This window comes from Cydia amplana, chromosome 14 (genome assembly GCF_948474715.1).
Source record: "Cydia amplana chromosome 14, ilCydAmpl1.1, whole genome shotgun sequence".
NCBI classification, from domain to species: Eukaryota; Metazoa; Arthropoda; class Insecta; order Lepidoptera; family Tortricidae; genus Cydia; species Cydia amplana.
The window spans coordinates 10,729,112-10,755,811 of NC_086082.1; the positions used below are offsets into that span (position 1 = coordinate 10,729,112).

At 36.5% G+C, this 26,700-nt stretch overlaps 2 protein-coding genes across 2 annotated transcripts in view; both read left to right on the forward strand.

Annotated features, from left to right (window-relative positions):
- LOC134654124 (protein spaetzle 3) overlaps positions 1-17,505 on the forward strand; it is a 34,835-nt gene extending 17,330 nt beyond the window's left edge. Inside the window, exons 3-7 of the mRNA XM_063509566.1 lie at positions 6,974-7,095; positions 15,537-15,661; positions 16,309-16,509; positions 16,878-17,003; positions 17,267-17,505. Coding sequence (XP_063365636.1) covers positions 6,974-7,095; positions 15,537-15,661; positions 16,309-16,509; positions 16,878-17,003; positions 17,267-17,423 — 731 coding nt within the window. The 3' untranslated portion in view covers positions 17,424-17,505. The remainder of the gene's footprint in view (positions 1-6,973; positions 7,096-15,536; positions 15,662-16,308; positions 16,510-16,877; positions 17,004-17,266) is intronic.
- Positions 17,506-20,933: 3,428 nt separating this feature from the next.
- On the forward strand, positions 20,934-23,106 carry LOC134654128 (NFU1 iron-sulfur cluster scaffold homolog, mitochondrial-like). Its single transcript, XM_063509574.1, has 5 exons — positions 20,934-21,096; positions 21,181-21,401; positions 21,656-21,841; positions 22,311-22,498; positions 22,901-23,106. The coding sequence occupies exons 1-5, from the start codon at positions 21,023-21,025 to the stop codon at positions 23,030-23,032; spliced, it is 801 nt and encodes a 266-aa protein (XP_063365644.1). The 5' UTR covers positions 20,934-21,022; the 3' UTR covers positions 23,033-23,106.
- Positions 23,107-26,700: the final 3,594 nt, after the last annotated feature.

Below are 26,700 nucleotides of genomic sequence, written 5' to 3' on the forward strand. Positions count from 1 at the left end.
TAATTTGGCCTTAAAATAGCTATTGGTTTATTAAATTATGTGTAACGCCAATAAGTGAACATTTTATCTATTCGTGGAAATCAGCCTTCACAAATATGTTAAAAAGCTGACTTTATAACCATTAAATTGGCGGTGCCCTTCAACGATTATCTTGCTTGACAACTAATATTCAAATAAGTTCAGCGTACGAGTATGAGACTGATAGACGACAGACGATTTTCATATATGTAGTAAGATATACTTAGATTTTTTTTATTGTAGATTTAATTTCGCGAATATATCGGGTCCAAACTGGTCGGTACCAAAGTGCAAAGCTGCAAAGGTACGCTTAAGCAAGTAGGTACTTATTACTGGAAAAAAAAATTTTTGATTATACTTATCATCAACGTTGTGTTGAATATTAAACTTGGGTAATTATATTCATTTTCGCGTTTACAAAGATTTTATGACAGATCTTCTTTCAAAAGCTAAAGTGTTTTGAGGAGTAAAATAATGAAATATTTTCCGATTTTCTCTGATGGAAGCTTTTGCTTTTTTGTTTGTTTACGTGTGCGCGGTCTTAAGACTTTTAGCAATATTAATTAGCTACAGAACTCTTGAGGTCAAAATCTTAGCCATTTATTATGTTGTATTAATTGAGTAGATATCATATTTACTCATGTTCCGTTGATTGCGACCTCAGCATTATTTATAGTTAGATATGTTAATTTATTAACAAATTCGAAGATTTGAGGATGCGGCATTGGCCAATTTGAATCGTTATCGGAAGCAAGGTCGTTGGAATTCACAGTAAAATACTTGGAAAAAACGGTAATCATTAGACATTTTGACTCATATTATGAATCTTTTCGTTTTGGCATTGGGATTTCTTTGCTCCCAAGTCCAGACGAATAAACTAGTTACTTATAGATAGTTTTGAATGTATGCAGAGTTCATCTTCGCTGGCATTTACTAATCCAGTAAAAAATAGAATGCACAAGGTTGTTGACACGTAAAACGTCTTATAAACGCAGGTGTCTTGTAATACAAGCGGAAGGCTTTCAATTTAACTACCTTAATTTCCTCTTTAAGTATAACAGGTCTTCTTCTTCTTTGTCGTATTCACATGACGTCATGACTGAAGTCCTTGACGGCTGTGGCCAATCTTCAGTAACGCTCTCCAAGTCGCACGTATTTGGGCCAGATACATGACCCCATAGATTTATAAGGCACAGATGGAGTGTTCGTACATACCATGTGAAGCCATTTCAAGTGCGACGTCACGTCGCACTCGTGTCACCGTATTCGAACCGCCCTGGCAGTTCTCAAGGTCAAATTGGTTTGTGTACACCTCCCGTTTAAAAATCAAAAACACAGGAAAGATGGTTGTTTGTGCAGTGAATGGGTGTCACAAGTGTCACAACGCATCATATTATAAAAACAAACAGACTGACATTACATTTCACGCGTAAGTATCGAGTTTAATGAGATATTTTTACGTACCTAATCGTAAATACAAAATCCTAAGTTTCTTTAGCCGCCATTTCTTATAAATGTTGCCAGTGTAGTGATTTTTTTTCCTCAAAATGAGACATGACGTTTACATTGTAAAATAAATACGCTTAATTGAAGTTCCTTGTATAATTGCATAAAAAATATGTCGGAGAATGGCTGAATTGTGCCGTCTATCGCCTTGAAGAGGCGTTTCATCACGCAATCTTTGACAAATAGAGCAAACTAGGGTGTACACCTGAGTGGCGTTCGGCGCAGTTCCGCCAAGGCGTCATAGAGTGCGCTGTCAAAAACAAATGAAATCCAGAACAATTGAAGTTATGCTGTCAATCAATCTTCAGAGGAGAATGGAGGAGAACATGATGGGAACGAACGGGAGAAGATGACGTCTGTGGCGGTTCCTGGGTCTAATCCACTGGTTTGCTTTGAATAAGAAGTGTAACGTGTGCTATGATTAGTAATCAGTCTTATCCAGTAAAGACTGTGAGTTGAATAACGTATTTCATTGACGAGGGCTCGCCATCCATGATTGAAGGTCCTGATGTGCTCCTGATAGTATGATACGCCCACGATTCCGACAAATATATATTTTTAAGTATTTCATTATTTTATTTCAATTTATGTATTATTTTTATTATTTTATGCACATTTTAAATAAAAATAGTCAAAATGTATCCGTTTTTTTATTGAAAACTTATTTCACAAAGTACGGAAATGCAAAAAATCCTTAAAAGGAACATAAAAAGCTTTTGCTACAAAATCAAATCTACACACATACAAATTATTAATAAACAAGTGTTAAGGATGTGGTTAAAATACCCCACTCTGAGAGAAATATCTATATACTGGCAACACGTTTTTGTATATATATGTGTGTGTTGCTGAGCGTAAAACACGAGCCTCGCACGCACTCATCGATCGAGTTTCGGCTTCACCTTTGACAGGTCAGCCGTATGGGGACTATCTGTCTATGCGTTATTCGTTTAAGCATGACCCCAGTTGCGTATGCTATGCTATGGGGACGGGCGGTGTAAGCTAATTGCAAATGACGGGCTTCCAGATTCTATACGATAAACTATATATAACGTTTATCTCTATGCCATCTTGACAAATGCCTAATTGTGTCCACCCCTCTGTCTTGTCAGTTTACAAGCATTTATAAAACGGCCTCCAGTAAATATGCAGTGTCTGTGTCCGTACGATTGCTATAATAGGCATTTGCTTGTACCTAATTTTATCTTGTTAGTATGCACAGGAGTCTAATTATAACCTTAAAGACGCCGCGATTAAAATACACTGGAGAAGCCATAATCAAGATGATCTTAGGGCATTTACTATACATACTTAGATGGAGATTATCTACTTATACCTATGATGGCTCGAACGTTTTACTGGTATCGTTTTGGGTCGTCCCATTGTTTTTTGCCAAGTTCTTAAATTAGTCCTATTCTGCTTTCGTCACCCATTCTACATTTGTCACGCTCGTCGGTGGTCTTTCTCATCTTTGGTCATATTTGTTGTTTGTATTGACTCATTATCACACGCAGCTTAACTGATGAGTCGATGAGAGTGACTTGTGTGAATTGGTAACTGTTTGAGAAATTGTTTACCCCAGTAGATGCAACATGGTAGGTACTAAGTATACCGAGAACAAACTAGCTGAGAGCAAAATATTTAAAACTGGTATCTTAGCAACGTGTTGAAACAATGAAAACATATTTATAAACTATTTTGATTAGAAACGAAGGTATACCTATCCCTTCAAGACCGTGCAATTTTAAGTTTTTAATGCAAATTCTCTGTTTGTCGTTGTTTATGTATCGTGTTGTTTACTAAAAAGCTTGATATTTTATTGTTCTATGTCATGGACAAGTGAATCATGCATGTTTCTGAAATCCCAGAGCATTTTAAGGTCAATATTCTCGACTGTGTTAGGCAAACTTTACTTAGGGCCGGGCTATGTTTGTTCTAGTGCGTAGAAGGAAGGCTGTGGCTCCATGTTCTTGGGTCCATTGAGATGGATGTAAGTACATAATAATTGAAAATCTATAAAATATATATGACATGACAATGCCTTGTGATACAAATTCATTTTGTCTGTTTTTCTAATGGGGACATTTTAGAGGCTGTAAATTAAGCATTATGTATTTAATCTCAGTAACAGCCTATATTTCTCGTAGACCCTATTTTTTAATGACTGTCAAGTACTTAGTAATTAAGTGAAATTCATTTTGGAACTGATAATTATAGTTCTCACCAAGGCGCTTTGTGAAAACTAAAAAACCTCCTCTTGTTTATTTTATGAAGTCGGTTAAAGATAGTATTATTTAATTTGTAACAAAGCACTTAGGAAAACCAGTTTTTACAACAAAGGCGTTAAAAATGGTTATTACAGTAATAAACGTACATTTTCCCGTAAAACCGTATTCAGTGAAAACGAGTTTTCCCTAGTTAAAACTAGTTTTCCGTATCGCCTCGGTGATAACACGTTTTCACTAGTTAAAACTTTAAGACACTACCACCAGTCACCAAGGCACTCTGCGAAAATAAGATTTAACTGAAAAATCCCAGTTAAAACTATGTATGTATGTAGTTCTCATCAGAGATCAAGGCGTTACGAAAAACTTGTTTTAAGTAACTAGGGTAAACTCGTTTTCACTTAAAACGGATTGAATATTAAAAGAATAAATAGAAATCGTTTTTATTTCTCCAATTATGTACAACGTATTTATAAACATCGTAAAAATAAATACACGAAGCGAATTTTCTCTAATCACTCCATTTGCTAACCATGATCGTAAAAGTTTTATGTCGTAGCTTGTTTCACATATTAATCAATGGAGTCTAAGCGAGGTAAAACGAATTATGTAATGTTTATGTATGAACGCGTTAATCTCTTAATGTCTTCTTTAACGTTACCTACCGACACTTGCTTAAGGCATATTAATATGCATGTAGCTGTGCTGTCAGTGAATAAAATGTAATTTTGCAAGTGATCTGAAACAAGTTCTGTCAACAAAACTACAACATTATACCTAACATAAATATTGCGTATCCCTTTTGTCACTCTTGCAAATAAAACACCTCTGTATTACAATTCATTATAATTTTAATTTAAACATATCTTTAACTTGCTTTTCTTATCGATAAAAGTACCATGGGTCACTGACAGTGTCAACACATAAACACCAACGTCTACGTACATAATTTACTTTCTATACATCTCGCTCGCACTAATATGCGGACTGAGATGCATAGAAAGTAAGTTACGTTCACGCTAGCGTTTATGTCAATGCCAAACTGGTGGTAGCCACACAGTTATGTTTCATTTGGTTCAACCCCTGTTTATGCTAGAAAAAAATCTAGGTATGCAAACATCTATTCATTATTTATTAATTTTTCATGTTGAGTTTTCCGTTTTATACTTTGTGTAATTCGACTCAATTTCGTTCAATTTTATCCAGTGTATAATTTTATTACTTTTATTAGTCATGAATAAATGCTTTTTTTAAAGCCATAAGTCAGCCATGTCAAGTACATTTAAGGTGTAGTCGGTTAAGACTATGAATATGCTACGCCCCATATTCCCCTTAACTGGTTACATGTAGAGAGATTAGTAGTTTTGTAACATTTGACCTGAATAGATGACGCGCCTAGCTCTCTGATGAAATTACCTTGTTTTTCTTGTAATGCCTATGACACGATCCATAGAGTGCATGATTTACATTTGAGATTAACAGGTATTTTATAGGTATATCCTCAGAAAATGTTGACACCTTTTCATTTCGAAACGTAGAATTGTAAGAAGGCGCAAACTAAATAAATATATATCATATCGGATCGGAACCCAGACACCATTTAAGGGGTTTAGATTTTTAAATAAAACCATTCGAAAACATTTGAATAGGTACATGATGAAGTTCTGATTGTTCTGAGGACAACTAAAAAAGCTTTTTGGAAATCTATTAAACGCTCTAGGATTCCTCTACCTCTCTGATTAAAAAAATCATTCCGTGCACGATGGCTGAAAAAGTGTAGGACCTATGTAGTTATTTACGAAAAACCTAGGTACTTGTTTTTACTTTTCTTATATTCATCACTTCATCAGTCTACAGCACAAATATTAGCTTAGAATAAAAGGAAGTAGGTAACTATTGTTAAATAAGCTTAAAGGTATGACCCACTTAACATTGACTTGGCTTGGCTTTTTGGCGTCATCGCACTCTAGACGAGGTCAAAAATTCAGAATTCCTTGGTGATTATGCTAAATTGCAATAGTTGGACCACACTAATTCTGCACGGATTGTGCAAACATGGAAACCCGGTCATAATAAACGTCAAATTTCCATGAAAAATGACATTTTTAATGACACTTCCACGGTTTTGGCAAAGACGTTGATAACTCTTCACCTTCTTCTTCTTCGCTTAGCCGGACTCGGGTTAGTGAACAGCGGTCAGGACATACTCGAATATGCATATAGTGACCATGTGGTGACCATACATAGAAATTTCTACTTTTATTGCTCTTAAATGTAGTTATTAAGTATAGTTTCGCAAATTAGGATAGACCAATTTAAAAAAATATTTTTTTTGTGAAAATTCCACAGGACATGGTGAATGAATAACCATTCATAAGATACGCAATTAAGATATTTGAAATACATAATACAGTATTCTCATTAAGTAGTTATTATTATCCTAAAAATTATAATTGTTTGAACTTACAAAAACGTTTGATTGTTTAAGTCTTTTTTGTGTTTGCTCCACAACAAATATTTAAATAAGCGTGTGAATAGTTTTTCTAATGACCCTCGTTTTTTAAGAGGGGCAGTCCGAGGTATCTTCAGTTTGCAAAAGTGCCGGCCTACGGTGCACGTTGCGTGCACTGTGAAAATATTAGCGAAAAAGTTTTAAGTGTAGTGTTGTTTTTAAGTCGAGTCAATGAACTGCAGTTGCTTATCTGTGTGTGAGTAATTTGTAATGATTAGTGCTTAAGTACTACGGTATTTTAGGGGTTCCACCGTACATTTTGTGCATAAATATCTAGTTTTAAAGGGAGCGAAACTATTATATGGCGATATAACGCTTGTAACAATTTCTTGCAGCCCATAGATCTAGGCTTCTTCCAGTGCAATCAAAATTTAACGAAATAAAGAAGCTACTTTATTGCCCACAACACACATAGCTGTAATATCTTGCGCAAATATGACTGCGTCACTTTCATTTGCCATATCAAGAAAAGCGATGCAACATGCATATTTTAGCAAACAGCGAAGAGTGTTGAACAAAGCGGCATTAGCATAAACACTACTTTTACGTTTATCCAGGCTGCATCCTAATTCTTCGGATAGGTACTTACATCTATTCTAAGCTCTGCATTCGACGTTTTCCCCCAACTTTGGACGGTCTTTGCCAATCATCTTTTGTGACCATTATAAGAATTCTATTTTAGTAATAATTGAAGGTTATGTTTTGTTTTTAGATTCGGGCCAGCCTGCTGTGACGCCGGTTCAAGGGCCGATTCTGCTCAGAAACGGATCAGTTCCTGTGGTACCTCTCACCTCCTACCAGACTGTTAATAATGGATCATTCTACCAAATACCAGTAAGTTACCCGTCAAACATTTTGAACATCGACTTATAACGTATTTATAGTGCACGTTAAATACTTAACGAAAGACGTATTCATGATGAGAAGTCAAATATTTCTAAACTCAAGTTTCAAGTTCCAAGTCAAGACAAGTTTGAAGTTATTCAAAATATGTCGATGTTAAAGAATTAAATACGTTTTAAACAGAGAATACAAAGTCCTGAGCATCACAACATTCCGTTCTCCGAAGCTTAGCGAAAAACTAGTTATCTAGAAGGTTTTTACATTTATTGTAGTCTAAAATTAACAGTCTCATGTCAAATGCGGGTCAAACACAACTGTGGTAAACCAATGCAAAGCCAATAATTGTATATCGTGTTGCTCAAGTTAAAATATTACTCAATCTTCTTAATAAATATGTCTATTGTATTGTATTGTACCTATTGGTAGTATTCGAAGATTTCGCTTCATTTTATAACTAATTTAAATTTGTGTAATGAATGTCAGACCTATTCATTTGGTGCATCTAAAAATTCGGTCAGATAATTCGAGAAAGACGCATGCTGCAAGTTTTTTTTTTAGTGCAACGTGATCGTAGTTTATTTTGGACAAAATCAGTAACTATAATAATTATAGGTATACTTACCTAACTATAAATATAATGATTATATACTTGATACTTTTTGCTTGAAAACCATTAAAAAAACAAACATAATATTATACATACATTACCTACTATCAAAACAGCGTCTTCTTAACCTACAAAACAAACAACTATACGGAATGGAAGTATCATATTTTGACGAATTTCCCTCGTACGAGCGTCAAGCCATCGTAAATTATAACGCAGTAACATTCATACTGAAATTAATACAGCAGTACCTTTTTTTACTGGCTGTATCTGCCACAACTTAAGTCAACAACAGAGGTGGTAATTGTGTGAAGAAACTCACATGATGCGCGTGTCAGCAAACAGTCTAGTCTAGAGCTAGCGAGTTGACGAAATTTCGGTTTGTACACGTAAGTTTCGCACAAATCGTGTGTTTTTCGTTGGGCATGTGCCTGCCTATTTCAGCAACGTGGCGTTACCATTGTTCGCAAAACCAATGAGTAATTTGTTAATGTTGTTAATTGAGGGCGTATTAAGTATAGGTACATAGTTGATAGAAGCGCGAGCGGCAAAAATGCTTTGGTCTGTCCGGCTGTGCGGATATTCTCTACTCTACAGGCCGAATTCCTCAGCCAATCTCATGCAATTTTCAGGCTAACTCATAACCCCACGTGCACGTCTTTGGTCATTAACATTCGAACTTATTAAATATCTTTATTCAAGACAACATATGGTTATATAAATTACTAAAATTACACCAATCAAACTCAGCTCGACATTTATTTCTTATGGTATTTAACAAAAAATAAATATTCTATAAAATATTTTTTACATAATAGGAATTGGAAACAAATCCAAAATAGGTATTGTGTTTATTTATACCTAGTTATTCAATTATAACCTCTTCTTGGGTTAAGTATACCTACTTAATTACTTAACCCGTTCGATCTTTACTCCTTATTATTGGCTTGTAACCCAACCTTCCCAACCTTAAAGATTAGTAGTTTGGTAAGAAAGGTAACAATAAACCAACAGCTAAAACGTGCAATAAACTGTGTAATTTATGTAAATCCGAATATAACTAACTCAATGCAACAGTAAACCGTAGCAAAATGTCATCCACTTATTTCGCAATGCGCCTAGCGTAGCGGGGTACCTTAGGGCCTTTTTACACATTGATGAGTGCATAGTGCGAGTTCGTTTGCTGCATGGGTTTAGTAACAAATTTATGTACTCGAACTAAACAGTAATCAATGTGCTTACAGGCCCTAAAAGGCCTTTAAAAATAAATACAAAGGGAGGGCAAAATAAGTTACAAATCTACAGGGTCAAATGTATCAACAGAAAGATATTTACTAAGAAGGTTCAAATTCACCTATAGGTAGGTACTCGAAAATTTGTTGTGAGATCTGAACATCCGAACGATTTGCGTCACTCCAACGTCCGCTTAATTTTGTAACACTAATTATAATGAACACACGTACTTAAGTTGTATCCTATAACAACTGTGTGGAAGAGTATCATTATTATCTATGGGTCTATTGGGTCTGTGTTGCCTGAATATAAATGATTTAAACTATTACTTAATTTAAATTGCAAATACACACTACGCTCATGGTTACCTTGCAATATTCACTAGAATACTCGGATTATTTCGGAAAAACAAAGACTGACAATTGATTGACTTGTATTTGACGTTATTGCTTGTTAAGTTGTATCGCCATTAACACATAAAATGAGGTTACGGTACTAACGTGTAATTAATTAGCAAATAACTTGCCAATAAATTAACAGCTGGAATTTTAATGATGTAATTAACGCAACAATTAAACATAAATTGAGATTAATCAAGCAACTCTAGAATGCTTCGTAGCAATGCACTTCGTCTCCATAACATCTCCATCTCCATAATGGGTGCACTAAACGCACAGACTTGTTAAAATAAATCATTTGATTTATTTTAACAAGTCTGTGCGTTTAGCCGCCTAAGCCTAACTTGGTATGGTTTAAGTAAGGAGAGGCAAGCGTACGTACGTACCTACGCTTGCCTTGATTCTAATGCACGTGCATTTACACAATGAATGTAAAATCATACTGTATTTTATTGACTCTGTCCGCAAATTTTCCACGTTCATTCTCAATCATCTCCTGCTGGAGATCGATTATGATAAGAGCTATCAAGGACTTTATAGACAGCCGCGCGGAATAATAATCGTATGCCCAGGTTGAACCTCCCTCGAATATTTTTGAACTCTGACCTGACAGAATAAATAATAGTACTAAGTACAGAAGACTCACTCTCTAACAAAACGCGTCTGTTACGATCAGCACAGATATGGCCGCTAGGTGGCGACAGCGCCACGCGCGGCTTATGGCTTTCCCCAAAATTGGGGCCGAACGGATGCACTTTTAGCTACCTGTAGCAAAGCGACGAAATCGCGGGGTGAGACACGCCTGCCCGAGTCTCGCTATTATGATTCGAATGGTCACTTTCCCTGATTTTGTCTTTAAATAAGTGGGGTAGTTTATAACTGCAAATATCTATAACAATTGCTTAAAGGATTCGATCGGGGGCTATTCCCATGCTTCCCATCTAACTCGTATTTCCTAAATCGCCAAAGCTCAAACTCTACGACACGTGATTGAAATTGCGGCGGCGTAGGACCGCAGGAAACGTCCGCTCAACTGACTCACTGCGCGTGGGCAAACCACAGATAAAGTACGTGAACGATTTACATTAGTGCCTACCTGGCTGCTGGGAGAGCATTCACCTTGCTGCACAATCTATTATCTTTCACATACGAAGTTGCAGTTTTCCTTTGCATTTCAAGTAGAAAGATATATTTAACTTGCAAACGAATATTGTCAACTGAACTAGCCGTGAATATAAAATATAATTACTATTTAAATCAAAGTTTTTGGTACCACTCCCAATACCAACGAGGTGCAAATCTCCCATCGCTGGTTATTCTTTAGTAAAGTTAGTAAAGGACTCCCCGAAGAGGAATCTAAAATTATGTACCTTTTTGTTTATACTTATAATAATGGTGAACACTAATTATTCATTTCTAGGTATACTATATTTTTAAATGTAATCGTCTTTCTGATTCAGATTTTATAGATATCTGAGAAAAAAGTGATGCGTGTGGGAAGTGCGTGTGGAATGCTATTGCTGTTGCTAAGCAACATTTTAAAGTCGAGACTTTATTTAAGAATTTATTGAGGAATATTATAAGTATTAAATATTTATACAATCACTGACCAAGCAATCAGCTTTAAAAACACCATCAGCGATGGCAGCAGGATGCCTTTTCAAAGTTTTAAACTGCATTATTTAAATACTATAATTATTTCCATAAAAAAGTAAGAGTTATCAATATTAACATACAATTAGTAGTAGTATTAGTAATCACTTTATTGCACACAACACATAGTATTTACAGAAATAAAGGTACAAAGGCGAACTTATCCCTGTAAGTAAGGGATCTGTTCCAGCTAACCTTCGAGTAGATGAGGGGAGAATTCAAATTAGATAGACAAACTTACAATTACAATTATGAGGGTCTAAAACTTTTTTAATATGAGTTAAGTTAAAAATCTTTCTCGTTGACATCATGAAGGCTTTAAATACCTACTAGTTTTCTCCGTCGACCCTAAAGGCCTGTTCAAACCTTTTGTGTCTCTTAAAAGCTAAAAAAGGGCGCGAAATTAATTTTTTCTATGGGATAATATCCCTTCTCGCCTACATTTTTCAAATTTCCCGCATTTTTCTACTGACAAGATCTGCTTGACCATCTATAGTTAACTGTTCTACTGTCCACAGAAAAGACGCCCGTTTTCCTAAATGTGTTCGAACCAGGAAAACAAAAAAAAAACTAATTTTATTGCTTACTCGTGTAGAGCCCACGAGTCTCACGTCAATGACTATGTCTACAGGCATTTTAAAATAGTTCTACATTTCGAGCTACCAAAATCATTGTTCTGTGACTCATTCTAAATGTCACGTTAAGATTACGTGGTCTGAATCTCGTCAAAGACGCGCAAATACCGCGCGAGTAGTGGCGGGATTCAAAAACAAAATATCCACACCAATGTAATACCAACGCAAGGTGTCGATTTTTTTTTTCATTATTTTTTTCAGTTATAGTTATTTCTACCTAATTAACGATAGCATATTTATATTATAAAATCAACATGTATAAAGTAGAAAATGTGTTTCTGCGGCATAGAACCAACAGCATGCCTGCAGCGGTAGCACGGTCGCATTTTTATCGCTTTTCACCATGCCTGTCACGTTCTAACAAGTATGTAAGTGCGTAAGTGACGGGCATAGTGACAGGCGATAAAAATGTAACCGTGCTGCGCACGCTGGAATCCCCACCTCAACTCGTTGGGATTGGAACTATTTTATTGTAGAATTTATTATACATTGAAGCGAAGTTCTGGAAGTAAATACGACCGTTTATCGAACATTTTAAGCTTTGTTAGGCCTTCTACAACATGCACAAACGAACTTATAAGATGTCACAGCGATACGATACAGATCTGTCTGTACACTTATTTTGGTTTAAATATGTATTTATTTATAATGCGCCGCAATTTATAAATTACACTTCAGAATAAGCGACTGAATGCAAACAATAAGTTTCAATTTTATTTTAATACCCTACGTATGTACAACGCACATTTAAGAATAAGGCCCTTGGGTCTTGCAAATGCCACATCAAATGGTTTGCATTTAGATTTAATGCCTAAATGGTTTAGCATAAAACTCTGCCATCAACCGTATAATGGTCACGTTGACTTTAGTGCTAATACAATAACAATGGGCAACAATTTAAATAAAATTAAAGGTACCTAAATACTGGAATGAGGCACAATGTTCAGTTTGAGTTTAGTTGTAGAAACACAAATTATTACTGAGGTTTCTAACTGAATTTGTAATGTTATGATAAGGACACTAACCAGCAGTGCATCTAAATTAGTAAAAAATGCTATAAATTTACACCATTTTCAAACGAATTGTCTTGTCGGGTCGCCGATCGGAAGACTGACATAGAGCATACTACTTTTGTTTACATAACAATACTAAATGTTTTATTTAACACAGTCTTTTGTTACATCCTAAGTCTTTTGTCAAGTGTTTCTGAAAAATAACGCGGCGTATATATACATACCTACGGCGATGGTTAAAACCTTGTCTTCTACAACAGAACTATGCATGCTACATAAGAATGTAATGTAAGTAATATTGGAATGGCAAGAAAAATGGGAAATCTGTTACGCAAGAATGTGACATTTGATAATCAATTATTTTCAATGTTACTTACTACTGTTGTTTTGCGCGGTGGAGCCACAGATATATAGGCATAGGTAAACCGCTACACTTTAAAGTCCGTCTACACAGATACCTAAGATTTAACAAAAATTTTAGAAAAATCAAACGCCTAAACACACTCATTGATGTACGAAAAGCCACTACACAGGACGCTACGAAGCGCTAATCATTCTTAAGATAGGAATTCAAATTTCTATTTTAAGCTTTACGTTTTCATGAAACGATCATAGACGTTAGTGATGACTATGCAATTAATTAAAAAATATGCTCAGTTAAATCCAGTTATTAACGATCGCCGTTTTTATTGTGACCTTACACCGGTCGTTGGCAGATAGTAAAGACGATTCGGCGTAATAAACCTTCAAAAAAATAATGATTATCTCAAGCGGTCCCCGGATAAACTTTACAATTGCGACCGCAAAAACAGGACCGGCAACCAAAGATATACATTTATACTTAGTAATAAATCTTTTGCAAATAAGTTCAGGCGCCAGAAGATGGACATTCGCATTTTTTGCTTACAAAATATATGTTAATTTATTTCATACCGTGCAAGGTTAATAACACAGTTGCGTCTAAATCACAGGACTACTTTTGAATTAGAAAACTTTAGGCGCCTTTTATGACACTATCCATTTTTTTTTGTATTTTGTTTCGTAACGGAAATCCACAAATCATGTTTACATTTACGTTTTATTAATCTCAGTACTATTATGTAATAAAATAAATCACACCTCTGAATTAATAGTTATGAGTGGTGATGCGGCTGACATTTTATTTCGGACTAGTTCATTATGTTGACTCACTTCTATAACTTTAAAATTAGACGATTTCTCATACAATCAATTAGTCTAATGTTTTCTATTACATCATTCTGACATACAAGTTCATGTCGGGGTAATTATTATTGCGTTACACGAGCGAGTGATCGTATCGCGGGATATATCTTAGGTTGATGTTACATTGTGCGACGTGGTATGAAAACGTCTAGGTTGGGTGATTCGATAGCCTGGCTTGCCGAATTTGTTCACATAATTAGTGGACTCTTCGCGAGAAGGACGTGTTAATGAAGACTGTAATTAGCTAATTCGACAGCGGATATGGATTTGTTCCACCCGAGCCGTATTGTGAGTTCATTCTTATTTAAGTTTTGTTTGTCATTTGGTTTTGACTGCGTCATTTTTTGTTATAGCGGCTAATAATGTGATATTACCTTCGTGTTGTTTTTAAACACTTAAGCGACTTTCTATGTTGCATGTGTACGTATTTCGAATTATTTTTTTGTATGTTATAAAAATAAGGCATGAAGAAGCCTGTGTTCACATCTGACCGACGAGATCCGGCAGTAAATAAGTATTAAATAGGGATTTGTCACACTGCTAACGGTTATATGTAGTGTAAGGGTAACATTCCATTTCTGACCGCTGCACTACTGGTACTGAACGCGTCGCTGTTACTGTCAATTTCCATAGTAAAATGAACAGTAGTGCAGCTGCGGTTGGAAATGGACTGTCACCTTAAGTGGTTGATTGATTTTGTACAAATGGGGTTTAACTACCTATCCTCTTCATTCCATTGTGTCTATCATATTCATTCACACCCGTTTCACTGTTTTTATGAGCATAACAAACATTTTATATTAGTAAAATATAATACCTATACTTAATGTTAACACTAAAATTTAAAATGTAATTTTTAGTCCATTAAAAGTTTAATATACTTATACTCAAGGTTAAGATTTTTACGACATTACTATAGCGATTTTGTAATTAGGTAAACTTTAAAATTAAATACATTATACAATCATTAATGGTTTTACCCAAATAAATACGTGTTTACGCACGGTAATCCGATTAACAGTCTTACCTTACAAAAAAAAATTATGTCAGTTAAGTAGGTAGGTACTATAATTATAAACAATTAGTGTGGACGAATACTGTTCGAATTGCTGGATTTGGGAAATATGTAGTTATAACGGTGTTGATAATAAAGTAAGTGGTATCGGGAATGTAACCGTAAATTGTACTTAAGTACATACTTCGTATACATTGCCTCTACTCCTGTGTCAAGATGTGTATGTATGTCTTAGGCAGCTGGCTGCAAAACACACATTCATCTTATTTTTTTGTTAGAAATAGATAGAGATCTTTATTTGCATACCAGTAGGTATATTACATAGGTACATAGTGAACCCTGGAAAGGATACCTATAGCAAAACATGTTGTTCACAATATATCTGATACTACTAATAGATATCACAATAATTACAAAACTAGTCATATTACAAGAATTAACAGTTTTATCAATTCAACAAGATTTATCATTCAAAAATCAAAATCATAATCAATTCTACCAGCAGACATAAGAAAACAACTCAACATTTGCATTTGATTACTTTGCCTCACATGTGAATAAAATGCAACTTTGCTATCAGTTTTTGAACAATCGGGAGAGCCTTTACCAGTTGGTGTGGTGAAAAATAATGATAACTTCTCTGTTAATTTTCAGATCCTATGGACGGCTCTCTCCGTGGCTCTTGGGTACGAGCTTCAAGGACAGATCATCAGAGGCGTGCCATGCGTTAAGCGGAACTACCAGCTGTATTGTCCAACGGCTGGCAACACCTATCCCTTGTAAGTTAAGCTAACCTACCCCCATAGACAGCTCTATTCAAGGCTCCGGGGTACGAGCTTCAAGGACAGATCATCAGTAGCGTGCCATGCATTAAGCGGATCTTCCAGCTGTATTAAATTGCCCTAAAGCTGGCAACACAACTATCCCTTGTAAGTCACTTTCATAAGTCATGGACAACTCTCCATAGCTCTTTAGTATGAGCTCCAAGAGCAAAGCCGAAGGCGTGTCGTGCGTGAATCGGATATATCCACAATTCCAGCTTGTATTGCCCTGCGATTAGCAAATAGCAACTAAATATAATCGTAGGTATAGCTCCTCCTATAGCTCCTCCTGGCTCCTAGTGTCTGCTTGGCTTTTTTCACTGTTTTTTTCGGATCTGACTATTCTATTCCAACCCAGTGTAGAAAATACTTTGTTGGGATGAGCCCGGTTTCTTCACGATGGTTTTACTTGATTAGGTATCGTGGTTCAGTTGTTCTTTAAACTCACAGACCAATCTATGTTTTAACTGCACCTATTATTGTCCATAATGGACAAAATCAGTGAATACTAACTTACATGGACTTAATGACCTTAGCCAACGTCTAACTCCACTCATATTTTCGTTTTACTCTGTCCGCGACTAATCACCACCTTCTCATTCCAGAGACAAAATCGAAGAATTCATAGACGAGAACAAGGCGCTGATAAAACGGATGTACGGGTCGTTCGCGACCCCTGGCGGGAGCCGCGTGCGCCGCGCGCCAGGGGTGCCGGACATGCACGCGGGTGATTCCTACTTCCGACATGTCAGGCAGGCGTCCAACACAAACCTGCCTGATCCGCAGTCGGTTAATAGTACTGGCCGGTAAGTTTTTAACCCCCGACGCTAATAAATGAGGAGTGGCCAAGATGTCTGTCTGTGGCATCGTAGCTCTCCAAGTTCCAACGGATGGGCCGATTTCGATGAGTTTTTTTTTACGTGTAAGCGAGTTTTCCTGCGGTGGTTCTTAGCTATGTTTTATAGAAATCTATCCAGCGGTTTGAAGAGTATGAGCTGTTTTCCAAAATTAGGTAATGCATTTGGCATAAAATGGACTTTGTTAGCATGTAGCGCAGGGGTTTTTTAATTTAATACCTACCTATTTAATATGAACTATTAGACACTTTTGGTGGTTGGTAGTACCTACTACCTACCTGTTCAAGAAATTTTACTTTTGCTTATTATATTTTCAGAGTGGACTCCTGTCAAAGTAAAACTGAGATCATGACGCCTTATTGGGCGCTGAACTCTGCAAGAAAGCTACGAGCTATCGTGAACACAATGCACTTCGAGCAAGCGATACATCAGGAAGTTTGCAGGTAAAAAACTTAAAATAACATCAATACAAATAATCTTAAATACCTATTTTGTGTTCTGATTACGGTTTGCTAGTCAGTTAGTTCACCGAAAGTGCTGTAGAGATTATTAGTGTATACGGAATACTCGGAATAGCACAAACAAAACCATATGTTCTAACCAACTGGCTAAAATAGGCCTACCCGTCTCTTTTAAAAATTATAATATGTAGTATATCACTACCAAATTAAATCTAATAATATATGTATATCGTTTTCTATTTCAGCAAAAAGTCAACAGCGCGATGTTCGGGCGACTGCGGCTGCGAGCAGAAATACAAATGGCACAGACTTCTAGCTTACGACCCTAACGACGACTGTGCCGGAATCTTCATGGACTGGTTCCTCTTCCCCTCTTGTTGCGTGTGCCGGTGTAAACCTTAATTGCACCAAACTGTATACATACTTAATAGGAAGTTAGTGTGACCACAATTGCGAGCAGTACTAATAGCATCAACTTCTGGCATGCGACTAGGGTTTGAAGTCCGGATCCGAAATGTACGGAATTATCCGGATCTGGTTCTGGATCCGGATCCGCGGACATTCCCATACATTTCGGATCCGTCGTGCAAACCATACATACGACCCTAACGACGACTGTGCCGAGATTTTTATGGATGCCCCTCCTGATGCGTGTGCCGGTAATCCTTAACTACCCAAAACGGTGTACTTGATACAAGTTAGTGTGACTGCAATTACGAGCAGAAGTACTGCCTGGCCCTGGCTTCTGGCATACGATCCTAACGACGGCGGTATAATATTCTCTTCCGATCTCGCTCTGGGTGCCTATGTAATCCTTAACTACCCGAATCTGTGTTCTTGATAGAAGTTGGTTCAGCCAGAGCAGAGTTGGCGAAAATAGATTGCATTGGAAATGTTTGTTTTTTGGATTTACCTGTGCGTAACAATACTCTGTTAACGTCTTGTATCTTGAGAGGGTTACATTTACTTTTTACATGCATCCGTTTTGGCTGCAAGCTGATATTGGCTGTCGTATCGTATATGCATACAATTTCTGTAAAGTTTGATAAAATAGATTTAAGTAGAAACTACGAGCTAGCCGCTTTAAACGTTTACCACAAGTCAAAGTTTAATATTTATAAATTGGTTGTAAATAGATTATAAAATATTTTAAATTGAATCGAAAATGTTAGCTTCCTTTTTATAATCTTCCATGGTCATAGATATATAGAAATTAACATTAGATTTAAAAAGAAACACTGCCATTGTACAGTACATTTTGTATTATTTATTAGGATAATTATAATTATAAAAGTCTGTCCTCACGAAAACACGCTTGCGAACTTAGTTATTCGAATATAGTTTCTACAAGAGTGTACTCCCATCTTAAATTCCGGCAACGCATTTACAACCCCTTTGATGTTGCGGGTGTCCAGTTATCCATGGGCGACGATAATCGCTTACCATAAGGGGATTCATCTGCTCGAAATAAAAATCCCCTTAAGCTCGATTTATAGCCGGCCAAACAACTTTGTCAGTAATAATAGGCGCGAAATTCGAATTTTCAATAGGACGATATACCCTTAATTCGCGCCTACATTTTCTAAATTTGCCGCTTTTTTCTACTGATGGAGGTGGCTTGACAGACTTTACATGGATTACGTAGTTAAAGCTGGTCAACCAAATCTTGTCAGTAGAAAAAGGCGCGAAATTCAAATTTTCTATGGTACGATATCCCTTCGCGCCTACATTTTTCAAATTTGCCGCCTTATTCTACTGACAAGATCTGCTTGACCATCTATATTATAGTTATTGGCCGTAAGTAGAGTCCAGACGAGCTGGGCAAATCGACCGATTTGATTAGGAAAATAATTGGCGCCAATCTCATGTAGCGTCCACACGTACACAAATTTAATCACCAATTTGCATTCCATAGATACTAACTTCGAAAATTGGCATTTTTGTGTCCGCACCTGCTGATTTGACCGGGGAATCAAATTGGCGTTTGCGTCCGCACAGCCTGATTCGATCGGACAATTTCATCAGATTGGCGAGAAATTGTCTCGTCTGGACTCCACTGTAGTCTACCGCAAATTATGCCATAGTGAAAACGGAAACGGATTTCAATTCACATCAAAATTTGACCTCAGGCTGTTTTTTTATAAAGGCGGTATTCCATCTGCCCAACATCTTGATTCAGTGTATATTTGCGTCTCACATTTTGCTATGAGAGAGTGAGACGCAATGAACATTGGACAAAGAAATTAATATTGTATAGGTGGAATACCACCCTAAGCCGTGGCGAGTTCTCGGTTTTATATAATTATGGTGTCTAATAGTCATAACACACTACCGCACCGTACCGCGACCTTGGTGCGGTGCGGTAGTGTGTTACGGCTTTAAATGGTGTCTTAAGTATTATTACCTACGCGATTTAAGCACAGTTTGAGATTTTGTGTTGCTGTGTAACTATTTGTTCTGGGTTTCGTTTATTAGCACCCGGACTCTCTTCTCTCTCTCTTGGCCCAGAAGAAACTTGATGATTATAATGTAAACTCGATAATTTTAGTGATTGACAATCAAATAAAATTATATTATTCTAAGGCTAATGTAATATAAGCATACCTACCAATGCAACGTCCATAGGAGAGTACTTAGTTTTTGGTTAATAAAGTGCAATGAATATTATAATATGACTTTTATTTCGGATTATTCGTTCGGTTCAACGGAACTGCAAACGCTGAACGCTGAATGCGGCAATGATATTATATAACCATAGATAGGTTATACTCATACTTGAGGAACACAAAAAATATTTCCATATTTATTTCTGTGCCTACGAAGAAATCTGTTATTATTGATTAATTTTCTCATTCCATCCATCTTTATCACACTCGTTGTTAAACATAAGGTCGTCTCTTTCTCTTTCGGTGTGCAGGAGCTCGTCAGCACGTGCACATTTCTCGCTTGTCCAGCCGCGTCTAAAGGCAACTTGTCCAATTTGTCACAAGGTAAGCACTTCAATTTTGGAAGGGCTATAACCTGTGTTGAGTTATAAATCATTGGAATGCGGTCGAAAGACCATGGTTTATTTTATTTAAATGGCAGTGGGGGGCATCCATTACCTACGTAGTGATCTTTGACGATTTTTGATTAACTCCTCCCCCCGGTGAGATATTGTGAGATTTGTTTCGACCGTCTAGGCTGCGGACGCAGTAAAGTTGGCAGCGGAGCGGCGAGCTGCCATTAAAGACACCGTAAGCACAGAATAACTAATAGTACAACCGTTCAGGTTCTGGTTCTCTCTAACTCTCAAATGTTATCACTGAGTGTGTGGGTGAGCGAAACGGCTGCACGAGCCCGGGATCTCAGATAGCAATGATAGTATTGTTTTGAATTGTTATTTATACCTATTATAGTTAGAAAAATAAAAGTTAAATATATAGCTGGTCAACCAAATCTTGTCAGTAAAAAAAGGCGCGAAATTCAAATTTTCTATGGGTCGATATCGCTTCGTGCCTACATTTTTCAAATTTGCCGCCTTTTTCTACTGTCAAGATCTGGTTGACGCAGTATATATTGTAGATTAATTACGCCTATAATTTATTTATTTGAAATAATAATCGAAGATGAATCAAAATCTTTGTATGATATGATACGTAGCATCTTCTTAGTATAGTTTGTCAAAGGACTGTCTCATTTCAAACATAGACAGAGAGAATCATACTATCTTTGTCTTACACTAGTACAAGCACCCAAAAGAAAAGGATGAGTATACTTTTTTTTGTTGTTAATTACTGACAAATTGGTTTGACCAACTATTGTTTGTGGTCACGGTGTAGCATGGCCTTCAGTGTTTTTGTAATTAACACCTGGCAACAATTTAAAAACAAAACTGACACTGACAGTGACAATTTCAAAGTGTCAAAAGTGACGAAGTAGTCTATATAAAAAAATTGCTTTACTTTGCTTAGGATCAGAGATAAAACTTGTATATATTTCGTCGTAATTCAATTGTAAATATGTTGCGGAATTCTCTAAGATTTTTTCGCATAGGAAATAATTGCGGGCGCATTTGCGCCGCAGCTTTAAACAGGTAAATAAGTTCTAGAATCAATTACGCCGCTATTTGTTGCGTTCTACTCACGATCTATTTGCTGATATTTTATACGGTTTCCAGATGTGATACTAAACAGTTTAGCGGGATTTCATCACCGTCTTTGGACAGAACGAATGGCAAAACTAAAGTTTTTGGCACATGCCAATGTCGCAGCATGTTCATCCAAACTCAGGATACGCCAAACCCAAACAGTGTGAAGTTTTTACCCGGTGTTAAAGTCTTGGAGCCGGGGCATACTATGGACTTCCCTAATATGGCAGCGGCTCACTGCAGTCCATTAGGTAATTGTCATAGATTTTTTTCTAAATCTGTGTTCTAAAACTTCAATATGGTATGCTTCTACTTCCAATTCTCTTACCGTTCGTGCATTTTTCAATAATTAGATTGACACACATTAATGCCCGTGCCCAGCAGCAGAATTAAGTTAGTGATGATGGTGAAACTCTTCTTCTTCTGCAAGTATCTGCCCACTGTTGGGCATTCACCTCTCCAATTTTCCTCCAAGTTGGATGATGAAAATGTATTTATTTTTCAGCAAAAATGCTTTTCCGCATTGAGGGTGTAAAAGCAGTCTTTTTTGGACCTGACTTTGTAACAGTTACGAAGCAGGATGATGAAGTGGAGTGGAAACTGCTAAGGCCTGAGATCTTTGCAACAATTATGGACTTCTTTGCCAGTGGCTTGCCTGTTGTTACTGATGCTAAACCTTCTGGAGATACTCGTAAGTGGTGTATTTTAACAACTTTGTATGTTAAAAATGTATCACTATCAACGGTCATTCAGGTTGATTTTTCAACTAAGAAACACACTTATTAATACACATTGTTAATTCGTGGCATTTAGGTAGCACTTAAAAGATTAGTTTAATTAACTCCTTTTTTTAGTGGTATCTTTTTCTCGACTTGTATAGGAAGAACATTGTCACATCACTAGTCTGTTAGAAACTGTCAAGGCTTAGGTATTAACACATAGTAAAAATTAACGTAGAACCCGCTAGGCATGTTCATTTTGTATTATAAATGGGGTGATTGGCACTGATTGTGTTGAAACAACTACAATGTCTTTTCTATCTTGCGGTTAGGCATAAGCAATATGCTTATCATTATCACAAAAAAGTGTAACAAATTTACAAAACAGAACTGTTCAATACAAGCTTCCCTCTTTATTTATATTTCTACCTTTATTTACAGAAATCAATGAAGATGATGATGAAATCGTACAAATGATAAAGGAACTTCTTGATACACGGATCAGACCGACAGTACAGGAGGATGGTGGGGACGTCTTATTTGTGGACTTTAAAGATGGGGTGTTAAGGCTCAAAATGCAAGGTTCATGTTCATCATGCCCAAGCTCTATTGTCACTCTAAAAAATGGGGTAAGTAAAAAATATGTTACTAGCCATTTCCATATCAGACATAAAAAAAAGAAATTTGTTAATTTTAATTTAATTAAATAAAAACTAAGTGAGGGGTTCAAAATCTTAGTTAATAAATACACATGTTGCTATCTAAAGTTGGCTTTAAAACTGCAATCCTCCAGTGTCACATTTTTTGCAGTCCCTTGTGTTTATTGCTAAGTAAAAAAAAATGCCTTGTTTTGTTGCGCGAATCCCCCCCTACAACCCACCCAAGGGCCACCACTGTTTCCTGGCAACAAACTAAAATTTTAATTAAACATGTGCTGTTTTTGAATTTTCTGTTTTACATTAGCAATTCTGGTACTTAATAGTACCCCTAAATATACTTCCGTAATTAACCACCGCATTCATTGATTTCAGGTGCAAAACATGATGCAATTTTATATCCCAGAAGTTCTTTCAGTAGAGCAGATAGATGATGAGGGCGAGAAATTAAGTGAAAAAATATTTAGACAGTTCGAAGAAGCAAAAGTTAAAGAGAAAAAAGAATAATTATTATGTACTTAGATTATTTCATGTACTTGTATTAATATGTTGTAGATATAATAAACTGAATCAAATTTGCACCTCCTTTGATTCTAATTAATATTTTCACAAAACCTAACCCTTAACCGTTTGGACGCCAATGACCGATATATCCGCACCGTAGGTTCAACGCCAAAGACCGATTAATCGGTCACATATCACAGAGCAACATAGACCTACGTGCATATGCATAAAGTTCAATTTCAGTTTTGACACTTTGGTGACGTGCGTCAGCGTGACAGCTTTTGTCTTTGACACGGCGTCGAAAAGGTTAACCTGAGTGTTGTCTTATTTTATTCCACAGACATTGTCATCGCTGACGCTTATTCAAATAAAATATTATGATGTAAAATTAACATACTGAATGACATGAATAAATTTACAGATACCAAACTAATGATACAGTTGTAGTGCATCAAAGGACTGTCTCATTTCAAATATAGACAGAGAATCATACTATCTTTGTCTTACACTAGTACCTACTAGCACCCAAAAGAAAAAGATGAGTATAGTTTTCCTGGTTCTTACTGACTGACAAATTGGTTTGACCAACTATATTTTCCATCGTATTTTCTCGGAAACGTTCGGCCGTTCGCATTTGTAATGCTACTTCAATTAGTCTCGGTACAAAAAGTACTGTGGGCCTACCGCGAACCACGTTCTACGTGCTGCCTCTCTGTCGCACTTGTAAATTCGTACGTAAGTGTGACAGGGAGGCAACACGTCGAACGTGGTTCGCGGTAGGCCCTCAGAGGTTGACTGAAGTAGCATGACAAATTCGAACTTTTCCGAGAAAATACGATGGAAAACAATTATGCACTAAGTATCTTCGTTTTTTTTAGGATTAGAAATTTGGTAAACAATCTTGACGTGTCTCTTTGAATTGAAAAACACATTTTAAAAATAAGTTACGGTAAATATGTAACAATTATGAATCTAATACGATCTTTTATAGTCTTCTGCTTTCATAAGTAATAGTTATTGATTTTTAAAAAGTGTTTTTCAATTAAAAGACACATCAAGATTGTTTACCAAATTTCTAATCCTAAAAAAATGAAGATACATCTTATACCAAGTCAGCTATCTGAAAATGGAGATGTCCAAGCTTGTAAGGTGTAGTCACAGACATACAATTCCCGCTCGCGCTTGACAGACAGCTTAAGTGTGCGAAAGGGAAGCCATCACGTATATGAACATCCCATGAGTGCGAAAAAGTCAGACTACCAATGAGAAAACGTAACCACTTTTGACTTTGACGACGGCCGCGGACGGCCAAGAACGTATCACGGTAATTTTCAAATTGAAAAATATACACGGATTAGGACGAAAAGTATTAAATAAAGTAATTCAGTGAAGATGGTGTCTTGTAGTGTGCCGGATTTCAGTGTTACAGTGCCAAATAATCCAAGCAAATACTCATTTCAGAGGATTTATGATATTCCGAGCGAAATATTCATAACGATATTTTGTCAAATTAACAGCGTAAAAAGTGTAAGAAGCCGGTTTATTAAGTTCATTATAAGTTTTTCTTCCTTTGTGTGCTAATATTTTATCATATTAGTCTATAATTTAAAATATTTTGTGTAAAAACATAACCTGTTACTTTACGCTAGGGCTTGACAAAATGTTCATATGACAGTATCGATAACTTGTCGGTATATTAATAGCTATGTAATTATTTCTTCACAAGACATCATTAAGATATTAGCTTTTATAACCGACTTCCAATAATAACGATTGTTATACCTTTTTGAAGGTGCTCATGTTTAGCGGTAAATTTAAACTTCACTTTCCAACACAGTAAGAGTTACATTAAAATAAGTCTGCAACGATTTTGATAGCACACGCAGTGCAAGTGTTATTTATACGTCATAATGTCGTAGAATTTTAAAGTTTAAAATAACACATTTGAAAAAGTAGTCGATAAAGCAATCAAACATCGACAGATTATTAATATGTTGTAACATGTCATCACTATTTTTGATCCCACATAGACAATTTACGCACACACTTGCATTTCATTTTTGGTCGCACTTTTGAAGATTGACAGTTGTTCTAGTCATATTAATTCTATGGGTGTAGTCAATGGCGTAGTGAGTTCTTGAATTGCACTAGCATTCATTCATTAAAACTTATCTTACTTGGTTAATTGGATACAAAACTATTTTTCTAACACTATTTTATCCTCTGTCTGTAATTTAATGTAACTGTAGTTTGTGTAATAAAATAATTTATACTTGGCGCCAAACATGAAATAATCTGGCGCGATACGAATCATAAAGAACATAGAAGCATGGTATGTCAGTGTCATACGTCACTTTAGCGATTTTAGCTGACCTATTCACTGTCTGGCTGCCTTTGTAGATTCCTATAGATGTGCTATACTCGTGCGTCCGTGAGGGACAGAACATATAGCTGGTCAACCAAATCTTGTCAGTAAAAAAAGGCGCGTAATTCAAATTTTCTATGGGATGATATCCCTTCGCGCCTACATTTTCCAAATTTGCCGCCTTTTTCTATTGTCAAGATCTGGTTGACCAAGTATAGAGTCTGGCTAATGAAAGTTGAGACTGAGATTTATTTAAAACTTTTTATATGGCAACTTTTTTTCCTATCAAATAAGCTGTCAGTTTCAAGCTGTCATTTAATTTCATAGCAATTTTATTGCCAGGTGCGGTTTTTATTGAAATTCCCGCGTTATCTCAGTCTCAACTTTCATCAGCTAGACTCTATATTCCGACAAGTAATCATAGAAAATTATTGAGAGTGCCACTTCCTCCGTAAAGATCGGTTTTCCTAGGATAGCGGTGCCGTCATATAGCGGCCGTCTCCATACTAAATAATACGGCTAAATATGGATGTCGTAGTATTTGTATGGAGACGGCCGCTATATGACGGCACCGCTATCGGAGGAAACCAAAGCTTAACTGTCACAGTCACATTTGTGCTCCGATTGTGGTAGTGGCGCAGTTTCGCATAAAGGCCCCAGTACACAATGGGCCATCGCCGGCCACTCCAAGGGACGCAGCCATGCGGTAGAATGAGATAGCAATATCACTTGCTCCCTCTAACGCATAAATTCGCCCCTTGGAGTGGCCGGCGATGACCCATTGTGTACTTTATTATTGGGGCCTTAATATTTCCTATTTGCGAACAAAGAGCCTATAATCTGTCAAGCCGGATATGTCAGTAGCAATGTAAAGCAAACTAAAGTATGGTATCCCTAGGAAACGAACAAAAAGCAGCAATGTACATCGAACATCGATGAAATGTAAACAAAACAGTTCCACAGATAAGATATAAATGACACGCGATTTTCCATAGATAGATGGTAGTATTTCTATAGATGTGGCCTACCGCGTGCCCCCGTAAGGGATAGACATAGATGACGTCACAAACCCGGGGATACCATATAGTTAAAAATTACCCCAATATTTGATAGAGTCACCAAGAAAAGTCTGCAGCGGATTTGATAGCCCACGCAGTGTAAGTGTTATTTATACGTCATAATTTCACAAAAGTTTGACGTTTATAACGACACTTGCACTGCGTGGGCTATCAAAATCGCTGCAGACTTTTCACGGTCTGTCTCTAATATTGGGGTAATTTTAATCACGTTCGCGAGTTGTTCGCCT

Excerpts from the sequence above, each read along its gene's own strand:
- LOC134654128 (XM_063509574.1), top strand. The coding sequence starts at position 21,023 with ATGTTGCGGAATTCTCTAAGATTTTTTCGCATAGGAAATAATTGCGGG. Across the intron at positions 21,097-21,180 it reads TGCGCCGCAGCTTTAAACAG|ATGTGATACTAAACAGTTTA; the intron begins GTAAATAAGTTC and ends TACGGTTTCCAG. Across the intron at positions 21,842-22,310 it reads TAAACCTTCTGGAGATACTC|AAATCAATGAAGATGATGAT; the intron begins GTAAGTGGTGTA and ends CTTTATTTACAG.